At 34.2% G+C, this 17,190-nt stretch overlaps 1 protein-coding gene across 10 annotated transcripts in view; it reads right to left on the minus strand.

Annotated features, from left to right (window-relative positions):
- Positions 1 to 17,190, minus strand: part of AHI1 (Abelson helper integration site 1) — a 195,030-nt gene that overhangs the window by 145,235 nt on the left and 32,605 nt on the right. For all 10 annotated transcript variants that reach the window (XM_063096473.1, XM_063096474.1, XM_063096479.1 and 7 more), the window contains 4 exons: positions 14,396 to 14,581; positions 13,378 to 13,524; positions 9,468 to 9,600; positions 6,012 to 6,135 (listed from right to left, as the gene is read on the minus strand). In XM_063096473.1, the coding sequence (XP_062952543.1) occupies positions 6,012 to 6,135; positions 9,468 to 9,600; positions 13,378 to 13,524; positions 14,396 to 14,581 (590 nt within the window). The remainder of the gene's footprint in view (positions 1 to 6,011; positions 6,136 to 9,467; positions 9,601 to 13,377; positions 13,525 to 14,395; positions 14,582 to 17,190) is intronic.

Genomic DNA, 17,190 nt, shown 5'->3' on the forward strand with positions numbered 1-17,190 from the left:
AACCAATATAGACAATGGATCTTGTAAACAAGTGACGACAATCAATGGTAAACTAAGTTTTATAACAATAAAAAATTTATAATGATTACATATTTGATGGCTAGAATTTTTCACATTTTGACAAAGCTATTTCTTATAGTTATTATCAAACATATTATATCCATTAATTATAATCTATACTGTAAAATTAAAAGTGGTATTTGTATGTATTTGGATATACTTGTTTTTTAAACCTATCTATTCCTGACACTGACACATCAAATAGCTGGCAAAATACTGCATGTAGTATAATATGCATAAAAAATAGAAATTTTAATGATTTCCCATTTAGGCTGTGTACATTGCTTTTCCAAAATGCTTACTAGTGGAGGTTTAGAGAGTAGTTAATAGAGAGTATCTATTAACTTCTATATTTGTAATTTCAAAGCCCACTAATTAACATGAAGCTTTCAAATACTTAAAAGGCATATTAAAATTACTCTATTAAAATAATATTACAATAATGGTTTGATAGAAAACAGACTATCCTATATTAAGCACTATGTTTACCATTCTCATTATCGTTTCCTCTAAATAATGGCTGATTTTAAAAAACAATTATTATCATTGCTACAGTCGTGACAAAAGGTTAAACCTAAGAGTTAAACTGTTATTACATAGTCCGCATTTCCAGCAACGTGTAAAAATAGACAAAATCTAGCAATACATAGGTGCTGTACGGGTGTGGAACATTAGATTTTAAAATGTGTGGTTAAGTTATCAGAATTAGAAGAACATATTAATTTTTAATAGGGTTTTATACTTTAGCCTTTTAATTACCACTTAAGAACTAAAGCAAACTAAGTCATTTTCAAAATTATCAATGAAAGAAAATAAATAGTTGCTAGTAACGAATAACATTCTGATTCTTCCCATCAGCTGCTTAAAATGTAGGATATGATCTTCAATTACTAAGAATTTAAACTAAGAATGAAGTGAAAGAACATGTTTTCAAACAAAAATAAAGCATGTGTGTCACTGCATCAACACTTTTACCACAGTAATTTTCAATGAGCATATGCTACATGAAATAAGATACTTATTAAAAGAATAAAATCAATAATTTGAAGGAAATACTAAAAAGACAGTTAAAAAATAAAAACCTCAGCTGCTTGCTAATAAATCTTAGCAGCATTTTGAGCAATACTACATAACAGGCAGAAATGAAGAAAACATATCTTCAAAATAGCTCAATGCAATTAATATGGACACAATACTTTTGAAATAAAAGGAAAAACTGATCTGGTATTAATGATGGTTTTTGTTAGCCAGGCAATGGTAGAATCCAAGACCAAAAGAAATGTATTAACAGCTTTGGGGAAAAATTAGGCTGATCATAAAGAACAAGGAAACACAAATTTATAAAGACTGAATAAACACACAAAAAAGTTACCAGATTTGGGAAAGAAAAAACATATCAAAGTTAAAAACAGTATGTGTGAAGAGGTGGTATAATTGGGACATTTGGGTTTATTTGAGAGCTGTTACACATAAAAAAGTCTTTCTGATTATATTAGAAGCTACCGATTTAAGAAAAACAGATTATTCTGGAAATAACTAAAGAAGGAGATTTAGGCTAAGACCATACAGCAGAGAACTTGTGTGGAACTAACTCGGCAAGAAAGGCTCCAGACGCTCAGAAGATAGGACAGTCAGAAGGTTTATTATGCGTGGGACCCAGGTGGACTCATATCCTGAGAATCCTGGGACCTTGAACATGAGTTTGACAGGGTTTTTACGGCCATAGGCTTAGGTATAATCTTATATCTCAGACAAACAGCTGTTGATTTTAGTTCTTTCTCACCCATGTGACTTAGGTGAACAAGCAAAATGTGAAAGGCAAGTGGGGCAGGCTTAGCAAGATTACAGAAGCAGAAATGCCTGTCAGCAGTTGATTATTTAGCTAGGCTGAGTTCTGGGGGGGCCCTGAGAGATAAGCACATTTAGTTACAGAGGCCTTTTACAAGTTAGTCATAATTTTAGTTTTTGAATTTTTTCCTCAATAAGCTAACCAGTAAGAAATAGTTACTTAGGAGACACTAAGGATAACGTGTGACAGTGATCCATCTCCAGGAAGAAAGAGAAGGGGCAGAAATCCATACCTCTGCCACTTGTTAGCATCTGAAATTCTAATTCTCTTCCTTTTGACTTTAGCTTATCCATTACAAGTACTCCTTACCTCTTTCAAAAACTTTCTTGTCTTTTTGGCTCTAGCCACAATGTTTCTCTCTTCACTCAGTTAATGCTTTCACAATATTTTTAGGATGTACGGAGTCCTAGATTATTATCGATTTTAAAGCTATGTAGCTTTAAGAAAAAAGTATACTTCACCATAATATACAATATGTTGTGTGGGGAAACCCAAGATGGCTTCAAGAAATGGTGAACTTTGAGCTGGATTTTAAATGATGACTACAAATTATGGCTCAAAAAAGGCACTTCAATTTTTGTTGAATGACTGAGTTAGGCCGGAAGGGTAGGAAAATGGCATTACGTATAGGAAGAACAGGTAAGAAAAAAGGGCATGAAGGTGCCAAAGAAGATACGATTATTTTAAAAGATTTTAAAAGATTGTGTGGGTAAGGCAAAGGATACATGGAATGTGCACGACATAAGGCCAATGAGGGACAAACCTATCATGCCATGCTAAGGAACTGGAGCACTTCCTAATGGGTAGTAGGAAATTGAAGATTTTTTAAAATCAAGGCATTATGAAAGATGGTTTTAGAAAAAATAGTTTTAGCACAGCCGAAACAGTGGAGCTAGAGACTGAACACTGGGAAAGTTTAGAGGCAATGATTTAAGCAAGAGATAACAGAGTGTGACTTAAGGAAAAAGCAGTGAGGAAAGAATGAATGTGACAGAATGGTGAGTCTTGTAGGAGGGAGAATTGGCAGACTTTAGTGCTAGTTAGATGTGGAAAGGAACGGTTGGAAAGAAAGAAGAGATGAGCACTAGTCTGAGTTGCCAGCTTGGGAGAGAGTGTGAATAAGGATGCCATCAGAGATATATATAAGAAGACTAAAGGAGGTAAACAAAATTTGGGGAGGTTGGTAGGATTAGTTTTGGATTTGAAGTGGCACTGGGCCATCCAGAGGGAAAAGCATCACAGAAAGTCAAACTCAGAAAAAAGGGGGGAGCTAGAAGTTATTAGCATATAAATTAGATTCAAAGCTGAAGACGGTGAGAGAAACTAAGATAAACATACAAAACCAGGAGACAATTAAGTAAAGGATCTGGGGATAAACATTCACAGAGAATAGGCAGAGAAAGAAAACAAACAGAATTGGTCAGAGTCATAAAAAGAAAATAGAAGAGGTTGTTAATGGAAACCATGAATTAAAAGTATTTCACAGCTGGTCAACAACCATTTACTGCAGTGCAGGCAAACAGAATAAGGATTAAAACTGTCCAATGGATCTGAAAACTAGCAAGAAACTGCTGAACTCTTGAAGAAGTATGTCTGTGGAGCATGGTAGGTGTGAAAGCCAGACTAACTGGGCTGAAGTAATATGTTAGAATGTTCTTGATGGTGCAGAAAGAAAAAATTAATGTAGTTTAGAAGGCAGGAAAACTGAGAAAAAGATGTTTTTAAAATAAGGAGATTTGAGCACAGTTCTTAGATGAGAGGACAAATTCAACAGAGAGGAAGATACTAAACAGAACAGAGGGATAAGAAATAGATATAACAGAAATGTAGATTAAGGGACTGAGTAAAAAGCACAGGTTAAAGATTAGCCTTCAAGGAATCTGTCACCATACCACTTTATTAAGAGAGATGGACAGAAAAAAGGGTGAATTTATAGACATTAGGAAGGAAACCAGAGGGAAATACAGGGAATTCTTACCTGGCTAAATTTCACTATAAAGGTAGTCATCTAATGAAAGTGGGAAGGTTGTGATTTAGTGTAGGGAACCTGATGCGTGGTAAGGTTTTGATCTGCTGAGGAATGAGAAAAGGAAGCTGAATAAAGATAAGTAAAAAAAAATTACACAGCTGAGATGACAGCTCAGATTTCAAGACTTAACAAATCCACAGTCAGGCCTCAGCAAAGTTACGTATTTTTCTCTAGCATTCATTACCTGGCACCAGACAGAATGGCTGTATGAAAAGAACAGACCAGATAGCTTCTTGAGGATATAGTTAAGGGGGAGTATTAGTAGGTTCTCAGCTCAACAGAGAAGGAAGTCAATTGTCACTTATTGTCATCTTTTTCATTTAAATATAAACTAAACAACGATAACATCTTGACCAATTAGACATTTTATACAGAAAAGGAGACTGATAAGATTAGAAGAAGGGGCCCAGACACTAGAAATCACATGAAGTGTTAAGAAAGCAGGAGGCAGAAGTAAATGAAAATGAAGTCAACATGGATCCCAAGCTGCTCTGTCAGTTTCTTAGTCTGTAGAGAAAATAATGTGCGTCCACCTAGCGGTTTTTGAAATCAAATCACATGATATATATAAAAGCATCTTGGAAAACTGTCTAATTGAACTGGGAAGTTATGGTGGCTTTCCTTGCACATTACTTACTTCGCGCTGGCCCCCCAGCCCCTTCCTATCCAATGCTTGGCCTCTGCAGTCTCCACTTTGGGGAATCTCTGGAATTCGCAGGCTGTGGGTCTGGATGAGCTTAGATTCTTTTTTTAAAAACAGTTTTTTTGGGGGGGAATTCTATTCACTTACCATAAAATTTGCTCATTTAATGTACAAAATTTAATTTTTTTGTATGTTCACAGAATTGTGCACTCATCACTATGACCTAATTTTAAAATATATTCATCAGCAGCCCAAAGAAAAACCCTGTATCTAGTAGTAGTCACTCTCCATTCACCACAACCCCCCAATCCTAGGCAATTACTAGTCTACTTTCTCTCTCTATGGATTTGCCTGTTTGGACATTTGATATCAATGGAATCATATAATATGTGACTAACTTTTTTCACTTAGTATGTTTTCAAAGTTTCTATGCTTTTTTTTTTTGAGACCGGTAAGGGGATTGCAACCCTTGGCTTGGTGTTGCCCGCACCACGCTCAGCCAGTGAGCGCATGGGCCATCCCTATATAGGATCCGAACCTGCGGTGGGAGCGCCACTGTGCTCCCAGCGCCGCACTCTCCCGAGTGCGTCACGGGGTCGGCCCTCTATGCTCCTTTTGTTACTAGCTTCTTTCATTAAGTATATTTTCAAAGCTTGTCCTTGTAGCATGTATCAGAATTTCATTCCTTTACTGTTGAAAAATATTCTGTTGTATGCATATACTATATTTTATTTATCAATCAATGAATGGATATTTGCATTACTTTCACTTTTTGGCTATTATGAAAAAGTGGGTATGAACATTTGTACAAAAAATATAAAAATTGTCTAAATAGCGTTTTTAGAACAAAATCAAGAAAGAGTAAGCAGCTAAAAATAAACAAAACATTAAAAATTAGCTTTTAAAGCATTTTATTGTGATACTAAATTAAAAGAGGATAAATCATTTTAAGATTGACAGTCTAAAAAATGCAAATATTTAACAATTTAAAAAGCTCTTACAACATAAGATTCATAATCATTTATCTCCACTGCAGCTATGTACTGAGCACCACTGGGTTCTAGCCTCTGCACCCAGCCAATAGTGACCACAGAATCTCTGCCATTCAGAGCTTGCGTTCTAGGAAAAAATCTCAGATGTTGAGTAACTCATCTCCAAGTATTAATCAAACAGTTTACATAATGATCATTTAAAGATGGTGAGGACTAGAAACATTATATAGTACATAAGTAAAAGATATTTAAGAAAAATGACTTTAAGAAAAAAGCTTTACTACTTATTTACTGAATCAGTCTGTATGATACATATTTATGACATTCCCTTTATGAATAAAACATGACTGAAGCTTAAGAGTAGTTATATCACTTTATCTTCTCTTTGCTTTATTTGATGACAGACAGCATACGTAAGTACTAGGGTAGTATACTAACCTGGCAGTGCCATCAGATGATGAAGTAAGGATATAGCGATCATCTTTTGACCAGCAAAGATCATAAATGATATTGAGATGGCCACACAATTCTCTCATGAAACGTCCAGAAGGAATTTCATATACTAATGAAAATATTTAGAAATTAGTAGGTTTCCAGACAGAGGATCCTTAAGCCAATAATATACAAATACATAATTTACAATAATTTGGACATAAATTACGCACTGTAAAAAAATTATAACCAAAGACATCTGCAATGGAAACAAAATGTCAAAATCTACTTAAGAATAGTTTTCATTTGCTTTAGACATTAGAATTTACACACGAAGTTTTATAATATGATACAATTATCAATTACTGTCATCTCTTCAAAGCAATCCCCCCAAGAATCTTTGACAATCAATTTATTTAGTCAAATAATCAATAACATTCACATTACAATTCACTTCAAATATTCTATAGTTTCGGCTTTCACGGATGCGTTATTATTTTATCTAAAAATCTATTAAATTCCAACCAAAATTTTAATTTGAGGTAATGAGATTTAAACTGTGCTAGTGTCAGAAAAAAATTGTAATACTAAAATAACAGAGAGCAACAGAATTAGAGTAACTAAATCTGATAGACAAAGCACTGTGGTGTTACTATATGTTATACATACAATGAAATCTTCTAAGATAACGCAACACAGAACAATAAAGTTTCCAAGTCTCTACTTCCACCTAGTGGTAAAATCAATTGCCCTTTAAAATACTAAGCAGTTCAAAAGTACAGTATTTCTGGAAGAGCAAAATAAAACCTTGGAAAATCTGTTCCCCCATGCAAGCAATGAGAATACTGGCAAAAAATTGTCAAAATCAATATTTTCAGAACTCTGAAAATTAAGCAAAGCTTGCCACAATCTGATGAGTACTTATTCAAGAAAAGTGGCTTAATCTCAGTAAGAACATTGACCTTTATGGTGTTTTAACTGGCCCTATTACCATTCCCAGCTCACAAATTCTAAAGTAGTCTTAAAAACCAATGAAAATCAGGAGTCTAGCAGCCACTGGACAGGGCAGAACAGGTCTGAAGCTCCCCAAAAGCCCCATTCCCAAAGACTTATCACTATTTGACAGTCTGGCAGCTCTATGAAAGGCACCATTTTCAGGGCTTGGTTTATTTGATCTGGCTCAGCACACCCTCTGTGAGAACACCCATAACCCTAAAGTGCACGTCAAAAAAAACGCAGCGACATCATTCAGCATTGTAGCTGCCTGAGGCAGTGATGCCAGGCAGGGCTAAGAAGAGGCTTACCAAAGAACTTAAAATGAAAAAACAACTGGGAATAAGATGTCCATAGGGGACTTTGAAAAGCTCCAAAATATTCCTGGGAATTTAGGATTACCATGCACATATGTAAAGGGCTGTGTACATACCCACCAAGAAAGACCTGAGAGGCTTTATCTCTCACTCTGGTTGACCTAAGGAAGCTCCACACAAACAGAAAGTGAAGGCTAAGGGAGAGTTGCAAACTGCTACTGAAACATTGAAAGTATAGCCTGACACATACACAGAGCCCCTTGGCAAAGGCCGGCACACATATCCACTCAAGTATTTAAAAATCTCTGTCCAGCCATCAGCTGACCACTAATCTAACTGAGCAGAGACTTCAATGTCAACACATGACAAAAAATACTTTACAGAATTAGCCCAGGAAAATCACTGAGCAAAAAGAAAGAACAATCCTGGGTGGGAGTGAGGGAAAGGAGAGGGGAATCTGATTTCCAGAGATGCCACACTATATAATTTAAAATATCCAGTTTTCAACGTAAAATCATGAGATGTGGAAAAGGCAAACTGGAAAGTATGGCCTATCCACAGGAAAAAGAGCAGTCAACAGAAACTGTCCATACAGAAACTGAGGAAGCTCAGACATTGATCTTTCTTGACAAAGACTTTAAATCCACTATTTTAAATATGTTCGAAAATCCAAATAAAATCATGTCTAAAGAATTAAAATGTGAGAACAATTTCTCACCAAAAAAGAGAACATCAGTAAAGAGACAAAAATGACAAAAAAGGACAAAATAAAATTTTTAGGGTTGAAAAAAGTACAGTAACTGAAATAATTCATGAGAGGAGCTCAACAGCAGATATGAACTGGCAGAATTACAAAACTTGATGATAGGTCAACTGAGATTATCCAGTCTGAGGAACAATGAAAAAGATAAAGAAAAATGAATAAGCCTCAGAGACCTGTGAGACACAACCATGTGTTCTAACATAGGCATAATGGCAGTCCCAGAAGAAAAAGAAAGGGGCAAACAGAACATTTAAAGAAATAATGACTGAACACTCCCCAAATTAGTGAAAAACATTAATATGCACATTCAACAAGCTAAATGAATTTTAAGTACACACATCATATTCAAATAATCAAAAACCAAAGATTTAAGCAATAAGTATATCTAAATCTATACAGCATTTTCAACAAGTTTATTTAAGCATAAAGTAACATGTTTATTACAGAAATTTTTAAAACATAAATCAGAATGAAAACAATTCTTTCATAATCCAAAACAAAGAAATCACTCTTAATACCTTGGAGCATGTTTCCTAAGAATCTTTTTTTCCCCTATATAGATTTTTGGTGAATTTTAAAAATAGTATAGTGGTAATCAAACTACGCAAATAATTTTGTGTTTTTAAAATCTATTATTATTTCCTGGGGAGGAATATTATTTAATTAAATCCAATCAAGTCAATTACGCTGGAAAAAAGTGAATCAGTCAAGGAATTGTAACGAATTGCGTGAAGCTGAGAAAAGTTCAACACGAGATAGAGGTAGTGCTTATGGCAGATGCCCATGAAGAGCTGGCTACTTGAAGCTGAAAAGAACTGGTTTTCATTATTAAGTCAGAAGTAAGGGACAGTATTTAATGCTTCTAGGTCTAGAATGGTAGGTTAATGTTCACTTTTTGAAAAAATCTCTAATGCTACAGAAGTAATTTTTCTCGGCCCCTCTGATGATTTCCCTATCATAAGGAGAAGACTTCATCTAGGTATTCCTGAGCCAAACATTAGTATTTTAGTACAAAGCAAATTCAGGGGCTTTCATAATTCAAATCATCAATACTGTTCAACTAATTACATTGGACTAAAATTCCTCACGAGATTTATTAATCCTTCATATTTCTAAATTTCTATATTTGAAATACTGTTTGTAAAAATCCTCCAGCATGTTTAAAAATAAATTTATCATCTTTCATTTCATCATTCTCATTCTACTCCTGAAGTTTTTGTATAGAAAAGTGTAAAATTATTTTAAAAGAACTGTTTCTTTACTTGAAGAAATCTGTTTAATTTAGTAATACTGAGGATGACTCAAATTAAGATTTCAATGAATTTTAGAAACCAAAGAATGTCCTAAAACAGACTACAATCAGATTAAATAGGTAGGATTATTACTCACAAATAATTGGATATCCATCCCGGCTGGCACAGGCTGCCGCTAATATTCTTCCATTGTGGGAGAAATCAAGACAAAAACATCCTCGCTCTCCTGCATTTAGGGAGAAGAGGTGCTTGTTTGGGATACGGCAAGCCTAAAAAACATATTTAAAAAATGTAAATTAGGAAACATTAAAATGCAAGAGCTAGTTGTTAAATTTAATTAATTTAGTGTTTTTTAAAGTCCCTTTACTGTAATGCAGAGGAAGAGAAAGCAAGTTAGCAGAATGATGAAAAACCACAGTAAATTATCTCCTAAACAAAGAATCAGTTCTCCATAAAATTTTAAGTGATTTTGTTCATGTCTAGCTAGCACATAATTCAACTAAAATATGGGTAGAAAAATTTCAGCATCAGATACTCTAAAATTGTCACTGCCACATTTTTATGTAGCCATAAAAAAGAATGTATGTTACACCCTTATTCCATGACAGCAACTAATAAGTCACTTTTGCTAAGGTCACAAACTTGTTTTAAGACCACAAATGCCCTACAGGCCCTAGCTAAGTCCAGGATCTCTGAATGTTCATACTCTCTCTTTCTCTTAAAATAACCAAGCTTTGTGGCTACCTTCCAAAATGTATTTTAAAAGTAAAAATCACCCCCTATTGATCTCTCATTCATTAATTATATTATAGTTTCATCATGATTTTTATGTTTTCATTACCTATTACCATAAATTTTGGGAGTATTAATATCTATTGTAGAAAATACTACTTACTTTTATTTATCTTAATTCTACATCTTCCAATCTTCAGTGAGCCTTACAGTTTCTGTATTTCTTATTATTTGAAAAGGTGAATTAAACATATACTGGGTCCTTACTATATACCATGAATGTTGTACCTTATTACAATGTCTTTGAATATATTCATCACAGTAACTAATATTAGCTAAGGGTAACCAATATTAGCTATATATAGCTAATAAGGATTATTCAGAGGATCAAGCCCAGCTTAACAGGCTTAATCAAAAATTATTAGTTCAAGGGCTTGCCTTCTAGATTGGTACCAGGTTGTTCACAACTAGCATCAAAATTTAGCAATACCTTGGGAGGCAGCATTATGAGCAGCTATTAAGAATGTGGAAATTGAACAGATTTCTTAGATGTCAATAACATATCAGACACCATACTACCTATCTTTTTCCTCCACTCTCCAACCAGATAATTAAGAAAAGGGAGAGGGCTGAAAGAAGGGGAGAAAAACTGAAGGAAATGTCAAGAGGTTTTCTAGCCACTCTTTTTTGCTAGTTGCTGCTGCTCCTAAAGTAAGAAGTACTAAAGTCACAATCACGTTCTTTGTATTGCCAGAGTTTGACGTTGTGCCCTACCCAGACTAGGCACTCAATGAAAGTTTGCTAAAAACAATAAAGGTCCTCAACAGTTTTGACTCTTCCCCTTCTTTACTTCCTCATCAGTTACTAAATCATACTGGTTATTACTTTCTGTCTCTCGTATTTGCCTCTTATTTTTTATTTTTGCCACCATTAACCCAAAGTTAGATCCTCATCACCTCACACATCACTGACTGCAAATGCAACCTAGATTTCTCTAATTCTGATGTATCCTACTTCAAGACCTCCCACACGCCACTGTCAGCATTAATCTGTCTTAAAATACAATTGTTATAATGCTTCTCTTCTACTCCAAAACCTTCCATTGTTTCTCACATCCCACACAATTATTAGGCTACCATTTGAGACACTCCACAATGTGGGCCTGTTTACCACTTATCACTTACACAAACTCTGGTTTCCAGCCAGTCAAGTTTTTGAATGTCTAATAAATATAACAGGTCTTTTCCCACTTACTTACAACTTTGCCTCCATACGAAATGCCTTTCCTTGTCCCTCTTCACCCACCTCTGACTTGCCCATCCTAGTCTACCTCGAGCTCCACCAGTGTGTTGAACGAACCCTTCTTCCACCATTCCAGTTCCCCTTCCTCATATCTGCAACTCTCAAACTTTAGTTTTAGTATGCTTTATAGCCTAAAAAATTTTTGAGGATCTCCAGAAGTTCTTGCTTATGTGGATATATTTACAGATGTTTATCGTATTAGAAATTAAAATTGAGAAATTTAAAAAATATTTAATTCATTAAATAATAGTAGCAAACCCATTAAATTTAACATAAATAATGTCTTTTTATTAAAAATACATAAAATGGAATTATTTTACATTTTAAAAAATTTAATATCTAGCTTAATAAAAGCTAGATTTTCATCACTGCTTTTGACTCTGTGGTATCACGTGTCATTTAGCCTCTGGAAAATCTCTAGTGTATACTTGTGAGAAAATGAAAGCAAAAAAGACTAATGAAACCTTGGAATCATTATGAAAAGAGGCTGACTTCAAGGACCCCCTGAAAGTGTCTCAGGACTTCCCAAAGTCCTCAAACCACACTTTCAGAACTGTTGATATACATATTTTTATGCTTATCTTTCCTCAAGACTTCTGAGGCATACCTCAAAATAATAACATTGTAACTGCTTTCTTCTTTTCCCACCTTACATGGAAGATACCCAAGGGCGTAATCTAAGTGTTATTCTCTCCATATTATTACATTTGAAGTTTTCCAACTCTGATAAAGTGATTTTAAAATGTATCTGTAAAATTGGTCTCAAAAAGAAAGTCAGATGTATGCAAAATGGAAAATAAAGAGGTCTAAATAAGAATAATAAATTCTTATTTTTATATTGGATGGTTAGATAAATTAAGATTTTGGGTAAATTTCATCTGATAATGACTCAGATGTATAAAATGAATCACTCCATTTCTTTGTGAAAACAAGTAAGAAATATGCAAAATTTTATCAGCAATCCCTCTTGCCATGGCAAAAAAACGTCAATCAAGTAAGAAAACTAAACTTTAGTAAAAGCTTAATTGCTGCTCAGCTTGTCACAGAAGAATATGCATGTACATTTCCCCATAAAATGTGATTCAGGAAGAAGGCAGGGGCTGTAAAAAATTTCATGAACACATAAAGATTAGGAGGTATATCTCTTACAGACATCCAAAAAATCTACATTTTTTGACTGCTGGTATGAGTTGAATTGTGTCCCCATCTCAAGATTCACGTTAAAGCCCTAATCCCCAATAACTCAGAATGTAATAGTATTTGGAGAAAAGGTCTTTAAAGAGGTAATTAAGTTAAAATGAGGTCATTAGGGTAGGGCCCTAGTCCAATAGGACTGATGTACTCCTAAGGGAGAGACACCAGGGATGTACACACTCAAAGAAAAGACCATGTGAAGCAGCAAGAAGGCAGCCATCTGCAAGCCAAGGAAAGGCCTCAGAGGAAACCAACCCTGCCGGTTCCTTGATCTTTGCTATGGAATGAATGCTTATGTCCCCTCAAAGTTCATATGTTGAAGCCCTAATCCCCATGTGATGGTATTTAAGAGGTGGGGCTTTGGGAGGTAATTAGGTCATGAGGGTGGAGCCCTTGTGAATGGGGTAAGTACCCTTATAAGAAGAGACATGAAAGAGATGATCTCTTTCTCCACTGTGTGAGGATATAGCAAGGATTAGGTCATTTGCAAACTAGGAAGAAGACTGTCACCATGAACCAATTTGGCTAAAACCTTGATGTTGAATTTCCCAGCCTCCAGAACTGTAAAAAATGTCTGCTGTTTAAGCCACCCAGTCTATGGCATTTTGTTATGGCAACCCTAGAAAACTAATATAATTTCCTAGGTGCCCAGAGAACCTAAGATGGTGCTTCTATGAACATGATGGGCACCAAATGATGGTTAAGTACAAGGATAATCTGAGCATTTTAAGTAATAAGCTAAGTACCCTAGGAGCTGTTAGAGTTTTTAAGGTAATAAGTAAATATATAAATGAACCCAGTACTATCAAACACTTCACCTGCCCGGGCAGTCGTTTCCACTTTACTACTTCCTTTGAATCTTCTAATCCAGGTTCTGTATCTACTGAACTTGACTCATGGTGACGTTCGCAATACACTGGTTTTTCCTCCTGAAGAGCCATCATAGAGCGGTAAGACGGCTTTATCTAATATGTATAGAAAATGAGCAAATTTATATATCATGTTCATCTTTTCTCCAGCATATATTGTTTTTAAAATATTAAAACAAACAATATGAAAATGTTTTCAAATTCAATCCAGAAAAATTCTTTTATTTGTACATTATTCTAAATAAAATAAAAGCTACTAGAAACTATAGATCTATGACCAAAAAGCCTTAAAAGTTTGGGGAAAAAATTAGGACTCCAATGGTTACACAAAATTGTTTTAATAACTGTGTCCCTTTGTTTCCACTTCTTCACCAACACCTACCAGATGTTATGCCATGGCTCTGATATATTATGATATATCTGGCTTTAAAAATCACAAAACTAACATCATAAAAATCTAAAGTTTTTAAAATCCTCATTTCTTAATGACAAATTTTATTTAACTCTATTCAAACCAATGCAAACCAACCTTGTGGTCACAGTATATAATATCAGCTACAGAATGTGCTATTAACCTGAAAGATTAATGTCTTGTAACAAATAAGACAAAAGCAAAAGTTTTTCATTTTAAGAACAATTCTTTGTTAAGATCATTTGTAATATTAGTCTATGGAAAACAGCATTAGAAATATTATTTAATGTTTATTTGAATAATATCGTGACAATAATACTGCTTTAAATCATCCTATTATCTTTAATTTTTAAAAACCAAGTTATAATAAAACATTTTTCCTAACACTGAAATCTGCATTTAATATTTAAAATTCATTTAAGTATCTTTTAAGTATCAGCAATTACAGGCTTAATATATAATTGCTGAAGGTACCTTTCTATTCCAAAAATCTATTAATGTTAAAGATCTTTTCTTTTTAGAAATGGAAAATATGTCACTAATTTCAATACTTACACAGTCTGGAACTTTCAGTCCTCTAATGGTTACATACAATGTTGATGGATAACGATTTCTTGGACATTTTGACCACCATTCAAAAACCTCAACAACATTTGATTGGGATCGAGGCTTAGCAGGTGGGTAATACAGCTGCAAGCGAAGTTTTGAATTGATGTTTGCATTTCCATTGGCTCCCAGTAGCTTAAAAATTCATATAAAATGTTACCTTCATTGAAAATAAATACATCCAATAAAGCATGCTGAAATTTCTTAGATTTATGAAGCAAAGGAAAGAACACTGACACAGTTGGTTAACCACAGTTCCAAATTATTAACAAAGGTAACCCAAATGACTTTTAAAATATTTTCCCGATAACTGTCTTTTCACCTGTACAACTCACAGACTGTTGGTGAAGCACTTACATTACGTGCCAGATTTCACTTTGCACAAAGTGTATCACCTCACAAAGGAGGTAGGTGATCAATACAGATTTCTATGAAATAATAGTGATAAAGATTAAAATGCATATTTTCCGTACAGAAACATATTTTCCATTTGTTTTGTATCAGTATTTTTAATAGTTAAAAGTTTATGTTTTAATTTTTGAAAAGTCAAAATCATCTTAAGATAATAAAACTCATTCAGTTATATTTTTCAATATTTTAGTCTATCTTCTTAAAATGGCCTATTAAAAAATACTTGTTAAGCAAAATAAAACCTAAATTTAAGCTAAATAAATATTCTTAAGAGAAAAATAAAAAATCTCACCAACTCAAAGTACACATGTCTTTTTAAGCTTTTTGTTCTCTACAAATTAGGAATAGAGAGATAGCTAGAAGCCTTTACAGCAGTTCAGGCAGAATATAAAGGTGACTTAAACTAGGGAGTAGGCACTGAGTGCAGGGAGCATTTAAAAACCGTTATTGACTGATGCAATTTGGAAAGTGAAAAAAAAGAGTCAAGAAATACTCTAAGGTAGTGCTATTCAACAGAGCGTTCTACGATGATGGGAATGCTCTGCATTTATTCTGTACAATAAGGAATCCACATGTGGCTTCTGAGCACTTAAAATGTGGCTAGTACAACGGGGAACTAAATTTTTAATTATATTTAATTTTAATTAATTTGAATTCAAACAGCCATATGTGACTCATGGCTACCAAAACAGACAGTGCAGCTCTAAGGTTTTAAATCTGGGACACTGAGCAGATGGTGGTATTACCAACTGAAGAAGCAGAGAGAGAAGGAAGAGAAGGAGTAAGAGATTAGGTAGGCTGTTCAGTCTTGCGGTTGTCTGAGATATCTATGGGTCATCTGAGTTGATACGTCCAGTAGTAATTGCATTTACAAATCTGAAGCACAGGTGAGAAAAGTGGGTACAAGAAAAGTGGGTTAAAGATGAAACCATGTGTAGGACTGATATTAAAGAGGTAGGTAGAAGACCATGAAGGAAACAGAAGAAATGGTATAAGGAGAAACAGGAAATGATGTGTCAAGAAACCAAGGTAACAGTTTCAAGAGTATGATGTATTAAATGCACATAGGTGTGACAAAATAAGAACTGAAAGATATTCAATAAATTTGGTAAAAAGACATCATTAGTGATTTGGTTGAAGAAGCTTTAGTGGTAGAGGCAAAATCCAGATTGTTGTGTGCTCAGAAATGATGCGTCAACAAGGATGGCAAAATACAACCAACCTTTTCCCCTACTCCTCTGAAAAAGAGGGGGTCATATTACGATCACTGCCAAATGATACAGAGGGGTGAAGAACAGTTTCAAATAGAGTAATAGATGTTCAGTCATAAAAATTAAGCACTCTAGACTCTCTTCATAAATCCTCCCACTGTTTACCCCAAGTTTATCATAGTAATTTTAAGGAATTATCCTCCAGTTTCTAAATCACACTTTCCATAATTTATTTTAACATTCACTAGGCAATCTAGTTTACACTAGTATGTTGCTTAGCATGAACAACTAAGATACAGCCAAGACCCTGCCATTATGATTACAAGTTATGTAACACAGAGATCAAATAAATAAGGTTTTGTTATTTTATAATTTAAATGAACGGTCACATACATATGCTAAAAAATTGAAAGTGTGGAGGCATAGCTGAGAATTAGGATAAAGGATCATTTGGACCACTATAATAACTTTACAATTATCCAAGCCTGGAACCAACAGTATAGGTAATAAAACATTTACATTTTAATTTGATTCATGCTATTTTCTTGGATATGATTTTTATCTTAGCCATTCTTTACATCCATTTATTAATTCTCTCAATAAATATTCACCAACCACATTCTGTGCGCTCTTAATATGGAATAGAAAGTTTCAAGAGAGTGATATTTTAAAAGCAAAAAGATGTAGTAAAATAAGGATTAAGAATGTTCAACAAATTTACCAAAAAGAAGTCAATGGTGACTTTGAGAAGCTTACAGTCTAATAAAGGAGATAAATGTTACAATAAGGGAAGCACACAATACCTTACCCTTTACAGAAGGTGAGAATGGGATCAGGGAGAATTCCTGATAGAAATTTCTGCCAGTGGCATAAGATGGATTAATAAATAAAAATCCATATAGTACTCAAAGGTAAAAATGCTATGAAATATGTTGTTTCCCAAGCACAATTTATAGTAAATACTGCAGGTCTGCATAAACCTCAGTATAAAAGAAATGAAAGAGTTTCTAATAAAACTACAAGATGGCAATGTTTTCTATGTTGAAGTGGACTTTTTGGGGCTTTTTTGTTTGTTTTTGTGCTAAATCAGTATGGGTGGGGGAACAGAAAATGGTATAAAAG

This window comes from Cynocephalus volans, chromosome 5 (assembly GCF_027409185.1).
Source record: "Cynocephalus volans isolate mCynVol1 chromosome 5, mCynVol1.pri, whole genome shotgun sequence".
Classification (NCBI taxonomy): Eukaryota; Metazoa; Chordata; class Mammalia; order Dermoptera; family Cynocephalidae; genus Cynocephalus; species Cynocephalus volans.